The 11,800-nt window shown below is 33.4% G+C and overlaps 1 protein-coding gene across 7 annotated transcripts; it reads right to left on the bottom strand.

The window, feature by feature from the left end:
* Nucleotides 1–264: 264 nt before the first annotated feature.
* LOC114293884 (squamosa promoter-binding-like protein 12) lies at nt 265–8,388 on the bottom strand. Of its 7 annotated transcripts, XM_082871477.1 has the most exons (6): nt 8,157–8,291; nt 8,022–8,054; nt 5,557–6,295; nt 5,126–5,262; nt 4,140–4,403; nt 265–1,115 (listed from the first exon to the last, which is right to left on the bottom strand). In XM_082871477.1, the coding sequence occupies exons 3-6, from the start codon at nt 6,234–6,236 to the stop codon at nt 796–798; spliced, it is 1,401 nt and encodes a 466-aa protein (XP_082727603.1). In that variant the 5' UTR covers nt 6,237–6,295; nt 8,022–8,054; nt 8,157–8,291; the 3' UTR covers nt 265–795. The 7 variants fall into 7 exon arrangements, with proteins under 7 accessions (XP_082727603.1, XP_028093786.2, XP_028093788.2 ...); XM_028237985.2 differs by lacking the exon at nt 8,022–8,054 and having other exon boundaries at nt 8,157–8,388; XM_028237987.2 differs by having other exon boundaries at nt 8,022–8,355.
* Between the last annotated feature and the right edge of the window lie 3,412 nt (nt 8,389–11,800).

Below are 11,800 nucleotides of genomic sequence, written 5' to 3' on the forward strand. Positions count from 1 at the left end.
ATAATTTTATGACATATAATAAATAAAATTAATTATATATATTGAACGTGTCCCCAGCGTGTCGTGTCCCCTATTTTTTGAAAATTTGCGTGTCGGCGTGTCCGTGTCGTGTCGCGTGTCCGTGTCCGTGCTTCATAGGGTATTTGTAATTTGTATATAATGAGTAGAATCAATAATAATGTTATAACTAATATTGGTACACTAGTTAATATACTAACTGGTGCATGCAAAACCACAATTTCTAAAAATATAATCACTCTTACATTAAAGAACAAACAAGCAATTTCATTTCCTTTTAGTCTTCCTTTTCCTCAACAAACCCAACATCCAAAAACAGAATACAACACAGTAGGTATGTCACCACAAAATAATGCCTGCCAGTTTTCAATGTGTCCATAGGCATTAAATTAGATAATATGATAAAAAATGAAAGACCGGCGGGTACCATCAGGAACAGTTGGTAAACCTAACCTCCATAACTTCAACATTGCTTCAAGTTGTACAAAACCAACAGCTCAAAATTCAAAAAGTTTTTAATTCTTGTATTTAAACGACAAGAACTCAGTTAGGCTGTCTTGAAAGCATTAAGGGGCCATTCTGTGGCTAAATCTTTACCATGAACCCCCAGGGATCAATAACACTACATTTCTTGAAGCAAATATTACTAGTTGACAGTTAAAATGGTTTCGACCAAATGGTTCATTTCCATTTTCAAAATATCTTAAAACATTAAAAATATACGGATCTCAGAGAGCCTAACCTTGTTAGGAAGGAAGTGACTGAATGGATTCCAGTTCAGTTCATCAGATTTGGATAAAGGGCACTTTCATACGGTGATTTAAGGAGTTGGATTTCATGGAACTGGCTGCCATCGTCTGTGGTCAATGGGTGAATGTGTCGGGGATCGGTAGAGTGTTGCTCAGTCTGCCAATAGTCTGATGAAGATAGTGGCAAACCTTGGGGGACTCCATGGATCATGGGCTGAGGCATGGTCGTAAGATTTACATGAATGGGGTGGTCGAGTGCAATGTTTGCTGGCTCTGAGCCCCAAGAATTGGTTGACAGAAGAGAGAGAGCACGATGATCTGGCGCTGCATCCAAATTGGAAGAGAGACCTGCCAAAGTGAAAGTCAGACAGACAGTGAAAGGAAAAGAATTCCCCAAACTCGTACTTGCTCAAGGACCTCACTCAGGTCTCATGAGAATGCAAAATGATGTTTGGAGAGGATTTTCGGACACTATATAATGAATGATAAGTTTTAAATATTCATGAAATGTTTTGGCTGAAAACAGCTTTTCTTCTTTTTTAGATACTACAACCTTATTTCATAAAATAAAGGTTCTCTTTCACAACAAAAACTTCATCAATAGCATGGGGCTATTCAGTCATTTGGAAATGTCATATTAAAATTGAGAGTTGATCTGAAGTGGGATGAAAACTTTCCAGAGGTATAAGAGCACCAAAAACATTTCCTATGGCTGCCTTTTGAAATTCTCCATAGTCACAGAAGAAATTATTGAGAACCTTGAGTCAAGTTATGCAAAAATATATATATACACCCATTGCACTCACATTTGTTCATTATCATCCTCGAACCACAATAATATTAAATCGGTCAAGGTTACCGAGTGGTTTTCATTAAAAAGTTCTTCAACATACTATCACTATATATGAGTCTTATGTTGTAATTTCAACATTTCTTCAATACCATTCAATCCCAATTTCTGGCAGTACAGCAAATAAGAAGAGCAACTTTACTCATTTTTCAATCATTTGCTATCAAGATTATTTGTCACTATAAATAGGGCTGAGCAAGGAATTTGTAAAATCGGCAAACCGAGACAGTCCAGTCCAGTCCAATCCGGTAGGTTTGGATTGGATTTTTGAATCCGTGGTTCGATTTTAATTTGGAAAATTGAGAAACCATTCCCCTCGGATCAGTTCCGGATTTCACTTCACAATTCCGGATTGGAATTGATCTGAACCGTACGCAACTTAGACTATATTCATACCATACACCCTTGTTTTTTATTGCTATTGTTGTGTTATTTTTTAATTTTAGCTTTGTAATGGTATAATGGTGGAACCCGTTTTAGTTTTTGTTTTTAAATTTGGCAATGGTGGTTGTTATTGTTGTTGTGGAACTAGATATTATGTTTGTTTGAATTAATAGTGGAACTATATGCATGTTTATGTTGTGAAAAATTATGGGCAGATTAATGTTGAAATAAAAATATTATAAGATTTTTCTTTGTTTATAGATTATATGAATCCACGGTTCCAAACCGAGCCGAACCATGTTTAAATGGTTTGATTTGAATTGGTCCCACGATTTAAATGAATTGGATTGGTTCCAATTTTTACAAAACCATATACAACGGATTAATCCTGATTTTACCCCAAACTGAACCATGCTCACCTCTAACTCTAAATGCTTTCAAATTCTATCATACTTGGCTTTCCTTTTGCTAATTCTTAAAAACAATTATATGATCCCTCACCCTTTTCTTGTTCAAAGCTTTATAAAAGGCCATCCGTCTTATAGTTCCTATTTCACCTCAGCTATTCTCTTTTGCAGTACCAAAATTTCAGTAAACACTCTCTCAAGTTTACACCCTCCATCAGAGGTCACCAAGAGTTGTCCAATTGTATTAATTATCGTTAACTGTGGATCACTAAAGTTTAGGCCACTTCTATGGCTCACCACGTGTCATAATATAATTCAAAATGCTCAATGGTAGTCCTATTGAAATCAATATCACTTCTCACTCAGGCTGGTTTGGTGCGTCAAAAGGTAATTTACTTAGGTTTAGACTCAAATTCAAAATGGCTATTCAACTCAATCCAACTTTCATCTATTTGCCACAAATTTCAATAAAACCTTAATCTTTGCCTTGGCTAAATACTTTTTAATTTTAACATGTTTCCCTACTCTAGTTTTATCAACCAAAAAATTATTAAACTAAAAATATACAAATAATGTATTTTTACAAATACACACGTAAATGCATCCATAGTCAATCAGAAAGATGAAACTTGAATGCCAATTCAAGAAAACAACGTCAAGATTTTCTGGCAATAATGATAATTGTGGCAGTACCAGTAGTTACCGCCATAGTAGGGGTGGTAACAGTCAGCCATGTTGGACACAAGCACCCAATGGGGGTGATCAATTGTGAATACAAAGCAATGGTAGACATTATTATTGATACAACAGCAATTAAAGCCCAAAGATAGATATATTTAATGCCATTGCACATTCAATCCCTTAAGCATGTAGTGTTGTGAGTTTGAAACTAAATACCATAGGCCAATCATGCCCAAAATCAATTACACCATATCTGTAGACCCAAGTATAGTTCCATAAGTTTCCTATTATCTTAAGCTTGTCTTTTATGTTTACTTTATATTAGAATGCCAGCTTTGGTTCTTCAACCTAGTCACTTGCAGTATCTAAATTCTAAAATCCCTTGAAAATCCAAGATAAATGAAGTCCATAGTTTCCAAATAAAATAAAATAACAAAAAGGTCAATATTTTCCCTCTAGTTTACTAAAAACTCTTTTGAGGTTGGGTTTGTGGATATTTTTATTGACTTTGACATATCATAGACCTTGTTACCAGTAATCAAAGCATCCAGCAACTTAGTGCATGATTACTGGTAACAAGGTCTATGATATGTCAAAGTCAATAAAAATATCCACAAACCCAACCTCAAAAGAGTTTTCATAAAATCTTGTTTTCCAGAGATGAACGAGGTAAAGACATTAGATTAATGGGATGGAAATATGACTGTCATATATCTTTCAGGCTGAAGGTCGGTATGTGATATCGAATCACGTAAAAAGGCCAAGTAAAAAAAAAAATGGGGTTAGCCAAATCATCAGTTGCATGTTAAATTAGTGCCCTCCAGGAATCTGTTAAGTTCATACATTTTCGCCAACAGAAAGATTTCAGACATTCTGACACTGAATAATGTTCCATCATTTTAGTTCACCATATTAAGTTTGGTTTGTGCAGCAGTGGATAATTCCTATGGGAAATTTAACACTATTATCAAAAAACTCAACTCTGCCAGAAGTATCACGTTAAACAATTTATTAAAGGACTCAATTTCCTGTGGAGAGAGCAAGACGAACCTTGAGTGAAAATCTCAGCTTTGGAGCCCTTGGATGGAAAGAGCCGATTGGAATTCTGGCCATGCATACTGATGGCATGTGGCAGCTCAGTGCCTCGCAATTGCAGCTGCCCATCAATGCCTCCATTTTTCTCAGATTTCAGCAGATACCCTTCAGTTAGTGTGAACTTGGGGTTGCATGTGCTTTCCCATGTAGGATTTGCAGAAGATCTTGTGTGAACAAGCGGCGCATTGTTCAATACAAAACTCATCTGTTGCCTCCCATCTGTACATGTAAAAGCATATCGTCTCAAACTAAATGCATAGGTACAGTGCAGAACATACTAATGATTATTTAATTTTGATACTTCAATCCATCTTCAAATATCCTCCCATAAAACAGAATTCAAAAACTTCATAATATATGGGTTTAATGGAACAACTGGAAAATATCACTATCCAAGTAAGCACAATCAAATAAATTAATATAAGGATATAATACTTGCAATCATCTAATCATATGCTTATTCAATACATTGAGTATTGACCATCTCCAAGTTTTTTTTTTTTTTTTCCGAGTCAGAGTTATGACTTTTGTTTTTGCATATACATAATAATCAATATGTCACACATGATAGATATGTAAGCTATGTAATATATTAGGAGAAAACAAAAGATGTCGGAGAAATCTACTTTACTTTCTCAACTTCAACATGTTCATTTTTATAAAATGAACATGCATCAGTGCATGTTCATTACTATAAGCAAATGAGTGCATCAGTGCATGCATCCCTTGTGATAGAATAAAATTTCATGAACAGAATGGAAATTGAGACATCACACATCACAATTTCTAAAGAAAATCATGGCATAAATGTTTCATCTTCTAAATTATTAGGTAGAGAACAAGATCTCAAAACTAAAAAATAGCTACATGTTTAAATGCAGCTACTCAAAGTCAACACTAACAGGAAGCAACTGGCTCAAAGTCTAAGTAAAAATCAATACCCAAAAATGATGAAGGTAGCCTTGTCGAATTAAACTGGTTCACATCTTGTTGTGGCTTACGGCGCCGTGCATTATGATCTGAAAGCCGCCTACGACAGCTTCGCTTCTTTTCGTCAAATTCTGACAAACTGTGGAACCTTCAAAACCGCAAACAAGCCATTGTTGTGTCAAAATCGTTCATCATAAGCTAGGAGGAGGACTTTAGGCACAGTAGAATGAATCTACAATAATTATTCAATACAACCGACAAAGATTTCAGGAAGATTTAAATTACTGAATACCCAATAGACGACAACATCAAGACATGAATGCAACGTAACTATCAGTCTAAATGATGTAGGCGAGGAAAACCATAAGCAGTCAACAATTCTAAATTAAGAAACAAAGCATAATTGTATTCCTGTTTTCCTTGAGTCCCATTCAGAGTTTACCTGCTACATTGTTGGCAAAACCGACGTTCTAGACCACCTACAACCACCTTTGGGCATTTGGAATGACTTTCACAAACTCTATGCTTGCGATGATAGTCTTTAGCTGATGAGAGATCAAGGCTGCAACCTTCAACTTGGCAGCGTGGGGGAGGCGTACTTTGACAAGATGATTTGATTTTCTTTGCTGTAGTGGCAGCAGATGATGCAGGAATCGCGGAGAACGATGAAGTCTTAGTGTTGCCTCCAGTACAATTGTTTTCAAAATACGTCCGCTTACCTAGTTTCAGACCAATCAACGGTTCACCAGAGCCAACTGAAGACTCCAGTGGTGGAGAAGTTCCAGCTAGCTCAGCTCTAGCCAATTCATTCTTCTTGCTAAAATCTCCAGTAAAACCATGAAATACCTCAAAAGCATTCCTGGATGCTTTCATTACCTCCTTTGATGAAGAATCAGTAGAAGCTGATATTGAGCTCCTTGCAGAAGAACCATGTGCCAATTCAGAACCAGAACCACCACCTCCACCTCCAGATAGATTAAAAGACACCATGTCAATTTCTCCCTCTTCAATTCCCCAGTCAGTTGGTTGCTTCTTAGGACTTTCAATGGATTTTGAATTGAACATGACTAGGTTTTCCCAGTCCCACTTAGAATTCCAATCCATTGCAGGGAGAGAATTCATGAATCAATTTCACTCAATCTTCTTCTCCATAGAATCCACAAGCAACTGGGTAATCAGATCTGCGTTAATTGGCAAAAGTTCACTCAAAATTAGTTTAGGTGGAATGACATCTGGCATAAAAAATCTACAAAAAAAAACAAAAATACACAAAATTGATCACCCAAGAGGTACAAATAAAAAACAAACAAGAACAAAATTAAATTGTTCAGATTCTAGAAAGATTGGATTACAAGATATGCAAGGGGATGTGTAAGCCATCATTCATCAAGAACAAAGCCAAACCTTTAAGACTTGGTCCATGAATCGGCAGATCTGTATCAGAAGATTAATGTGTTGCAGAATGCAACCAAAATATTTCCTTTCAAAAAAATAGTACCACTTGTTCTATTCTCCACACACAGACATACAGAGAGAGAGAGAGAGAGAGAGAGAGAGAGAGAGAGTCTAAGGCAGAGAAATCATGTATCAAGCAGTTTGGTTTAGCTCTGAATATGAGCATACAAGTGGGTATTCTAAGCCAACATCCAATTGAAATCCAAACAATATGCATAAAACTCACTACTCTGCTATTTCTCCATTTTTCATATTGCAGGGTTTGACTCGGAAGTATAGCATGTTACCATTCAGACTACCCACAGATCTTAAAAATCTAAAATTACAATTGGGTCATAGTAAAAACAATAAACTTTCCCCAAGTTCCTACAGCAACTGTGGTAAATTTTACTCTCCACTTATGTCCTCGGCCCCCACCAATTTCTACCAAAAAGACTGTAACAATCACCCACCTGAATTTAACCACTCTCTATTCCACAAAGTCTCTCTCTCTCTCTCTCTTCAATTATTTCAGGGGAGACTAGAAATGTCTCACTTTTTACTGCCACATGCATATAAACTGTAATTCTATGGTTTTAGTTGCAAGAATAAGAAAACAACACGAGTGTGATTGAATTAGAGCCAGCAGTTGGGGTCAAAGAATGTTCAAACAAATTACACGAAGCACATATATCCTCAATCTAAGCCACATGTTTCTAACCCATTAAACCTCTAATAAATCAAACTATCAACAGTGTATGAAAAAGGAATTCTGAGCCTTTGCTCTCATAGTCATCAAACATCACTGTCAACGACCTTCCCACCTAATCAAGACACTAAATCAATCGCCAAATTGCCTTAACTTAAGCACAAAATAAATGTTCCATTGATGATTGATCAAACAATACACAAAAAATGAATAAATAAATTGCTTTTCTCGTGTCTAAGCATTTACCACGAACTTTCATAGGGAGAAAATCATGAGAAACTCGTTTTTTCCGTCAGAAATAACCGACATAAAACACCATTATTGGCAAAGCTGTGGTCTCCTTTCTAGGGTTTCATTAGATTTAACCACCAGAGAAGAGAAAATCCTTTCCGTTTTCACGAGAAAACGACATCGTTTGCCTCGATTAAACTTCTCCTCGCCATTTTCCCGAGAAAATAGTAAAGAAAAATAAGTTGAAGGAGAAAGAGAAAAGAATAATTTCCATTTACGAAAGTAGAAATTAACATTTTTGGAGGGATTCAGAAATTGATGTATCAAGTGCCATCCTAATTAGGAAAATGAGCAGATGTCTCTCCGAAATCAGGAAAAAAAACAACAACAACAACAAAGACCACCAACAACAACTTTTTTAATGCAACCAAGTTGATTCCTCTACACTATGCTCTCAATAATTATTTTTCTTTTAGGGTTCATAGTAACAGTAAAGTTGAGCAAAAGTAAACAAAATCGTAACCAGAAATAACCTCGAAACAGCTTCGCTCTCCTTTTTCCATCTTCTTTTCTCTCCAAATTCCGAGAAAATATCAAGGAAAATAAATAAAATTAAAATAAAAAAAAAAACGAAGGCTTTAACTTGGTTTGGTATGCGTATAGCTTACCGATTCACAAACACTCGAACATTTTCCAAGAAAAGCTGGGAAAATCGGATGGTTTACACTTTACCAAATCGAGAAAGTTGAGTGTGAGAGAGAGAAAAGGAGGTTAGAGAGAGAGAGAGAGAGAGAGAGCTGTGTGAGCTGTGTTTTTCACAGAGTGGTGTGAAAAGCGTGGGAAGTGGGGCTGAGGGTGGGCCAGGGCAATGGAGAGAGAAAGGGTGGGGGCTGTGATCATGGGCTGAGTCTGCACAATAATGCCTATCTTAAGAAATGGGTTATAATTCACTTCTCAATTATAACTCATTTTTTTTTAATAAAAAAATTATTTATAAGTTATTTATAAATAATTTTTTACTAAAAAATTAATTATAACTATCTTCTCAAAATAATTCTAAGAGCTGGTTTGGAGTTTTTTCGTTTTATTTTTGATTAAAATAGTCATAAAATAATAAAATAAGTTAAAAAATTAATAAAATAAAATATTACCAAATTATAATTATTTTATTTTTTTCACAAAAGTTAAACAAGTCAAAAAAATCTATTCCAAATTAGACTTTTTAATTCCTAACTAAAATAATTTAAAAAATTAAAAAATTAACCCACATCTCAAACGAAACCTAAATAATAAATACAAGAATTTATTGGTTGGTTTGGAGTATCGTCACGTAGTAGTTATTTGAAATGTGTTATATAAGTGCAATTTTTGACTTTTTGGTTAAAAAAATATAAAAAATATATATATTTGGGATAATTTTTTAACTTTTTACGAAAATATATTTAATAAAATATTGTAGTAAAATCAAAATGATCATTTTACCCTTTTGACTTTTTGACTTTTTGAATAATTGAATTCAAACGAAAAAATAATAATTTTGCCCTAGTGACTTCCCCACAAGCTACCCTTAAATAGTATAGACTTTTTAATTTTTTAAAATAATTTTTTAATTTTTTTAGTTTATTCCAAACAAGACTTTAATATCTCAATGACCATGGAATTGCTGGAGGAAATGGGACTCCCAAATTTGTGTTGAGTGACTAAAAAAAATGAAAAGACGTGAAAAATTGTGATTGGTGAAGGAATATAACTACACGACGTTTTAAGATCAACCAATAATTTTTTGATAAATAAACTTTCAAAATTTGATAGTCTCCTTGTGAAATAATTATTAAATATTTCCAAATATTAAGACAGTGTTTATATTTTTAAAATTATTAATTTAAAATAGTTATAAATAAATTATAAATTTATTTGGTATAATTTTTCATAATCTGTAACAAAAATTATAAAAATATAAAAAATTAAAAAACTGAATCACCTTGGTGAATAAGCTGCGGTGTAACTTTTTTATTATACAAATATCTACAATGTCTTTAAACTATTCTAAAAAGTTTTAAACAATTATAATTAAAACAAAAGAAATACTCAGATTATTTTGTCCATATATATTTAGGTGTTATGAGAAAATATAGCCCAGTGGGGATCAGATATTACAAATACATGGAAAACTTTAGAATTATAATTATTAATGTTTGGAAAACTTTAGAATTATAATTATTAATGTTTACAAAGTTTTTAACTAATGTGCAATTTTTATTTTATTTTTTACTTTTACACTGAATTGTTATTTACTCTTATAAATAAGCTATAAGAATTAATATATATATATATATATAGCTTAAGAAAATGTTATATATTTTTTTATCAGATAAGTTGAAAAAATAAAGTAAATTATAATATGAAATATCAAACACCGGTAATTAATTTTCTTTTGAGCAAATAAATTAAATAAATTGAAGGACAGTTTTTGAGTATGCAAGGCATACAGTATGCCATTTAGGCCAAGTTTGGCATGATTGAAAAAATACAAAAAGTCAAAAAGTCACTATCCTATTTAAGTCACATTATCTTATTTAAGTCACATCACCTCTCTAACACATCACTTCAAACCCAACCCAAACTCAACTCATATTTTATAAAAAGTCAAAAAGTACACTTATTTAGTCTTCCCAAACTAGGCCTTACACACTTTTTTGAGAATTTACAACGCGTTTTATGGGTTAACCTACTGAAATTTGTATTAAATTACGTGATTCTGCAAAATGATTTACATATGCTTGTAAGAACATACGTTAATATGTGATTTTTCAATTTTTTATGAATTAACTTAGCCTCTGTTTGGGAAATGGGTTGGTTTTTCGGCTTTTTTGGCTATTTTAGCCTGGGCTTAAAAGCTTGGTTTGGGAAGGGCTTTTTGGCTTTTTTGAGTTTTTTTGTGAGAGAATAATGTAATGATTATGGGTTGGATGTGATATTTTGTTTGTTATGGCCAAAATAGCCTATTTTGTTTTTTGTAGCTAAAATAGCCAAAAAAGCCCAAACCATGACTTCCCAAACGAAGCCTTATATACATTTGTGTTTAAGCTATATAGCATGTTTGTGAGAATTTACGCTAAATTACATATGGAATGCAACCACTTGCATATGGTTGTACACTCAAACACTTCCCCTTGTCACTTAAGAATGCTACATTTGTCTTCTAAGCCTCCTTTTGGGAAGTAGGTTGGCTTTTTAACTTTTTAACTTTTTTAATTATTTGAACCTGGACTCAAAAGCTTGGTTTGCGAAGAGCTTTTTGACTTTTTGACTTTTTTGACTTTTTTTGTGAGAGAAGGGTGTAATGATTATGGGTTTGATGTGATATTTTGTCTGTTGTGGCTCAAATAGCCTATTCTGTCTTTTGTCGCTCAAAGAGCCAAATAAGCCCAAATGAGTCCTTCCCAAATGAACCTAACTACTCATCAAAAGTAAATTAACATGTCTTAGGAACAAATTTTTTAGTTACATGATTCGTTTGCACACCACAAATAATACAGCATGATATTCTAAAATTGTTAAATAATTACTTGTGTTCGTGTTTCTTATTGAAACAATGGCTCTATGTACACAAAATATAATTATAAAACTTTCATGGAGGATGTGAGTTGATTTTTTTATTTTTTTACTATTTTAGTTTGAGATTAAAAAATCTTGTTTAAAATGGATCTTTTAATTTTTTTGACTTTTATAAGAGAAAAAATAAAATGATTATGGCTTTGATGTGGCATTTTGGGATAGTTTGAGATGATCTAAATAAGTGCATTTTTTTACTTTTTATGAAATATGGGCTGGGTATGGGTTGAGTTTGAAGTTGTTAGAAATTGGGCGCCCTTATGGCATGACCCTTTGAACCTTTTGAACTTGAACCTTTTAAACCTTATCCATGTAAGTTTAAATTTGAATTCAAAACTTATTTATATAACCATTCAAGATATCTATATCTATCATATCAATAGATATGGATAAATGGATAGATAGATATTGATTATATATCTGATTATATATTTATAATAATATATTGACATATCAGATACGTATTTCAGATACATTATGGGGTTTTTACCCAAAACTTTTTTTCCCAAACTCTCTCTCTCATTAAACAACGATCAAGCTTTTTGCACTGTGACTTGTGTAGGTGATATTCATTCTGTAATATCACTCCATTGCTGGGTTGATTGATCAAATTCATGAAACACGTGATTTACTCACGAGATCCTTCAATTCAGACTCTACTGAATAAATATGAAAACTTTTCATCTGCTGCGTTATA

The sequence above is a fragment of the Camellia sinensis genome, chromosome 5 (assembly GCF_055761805.1).
Source record: "Camellia sinensis isolate YWXY chromosome 5, ASM5576180v1, whole genome shotgun sequence".
Taxonomy (NCBI): Eukaryota; Viridiplantae; Streptophyta; class Magnoliopsida; order Ericales; family Theaceae; genus Camellia; species Camellia sinensis.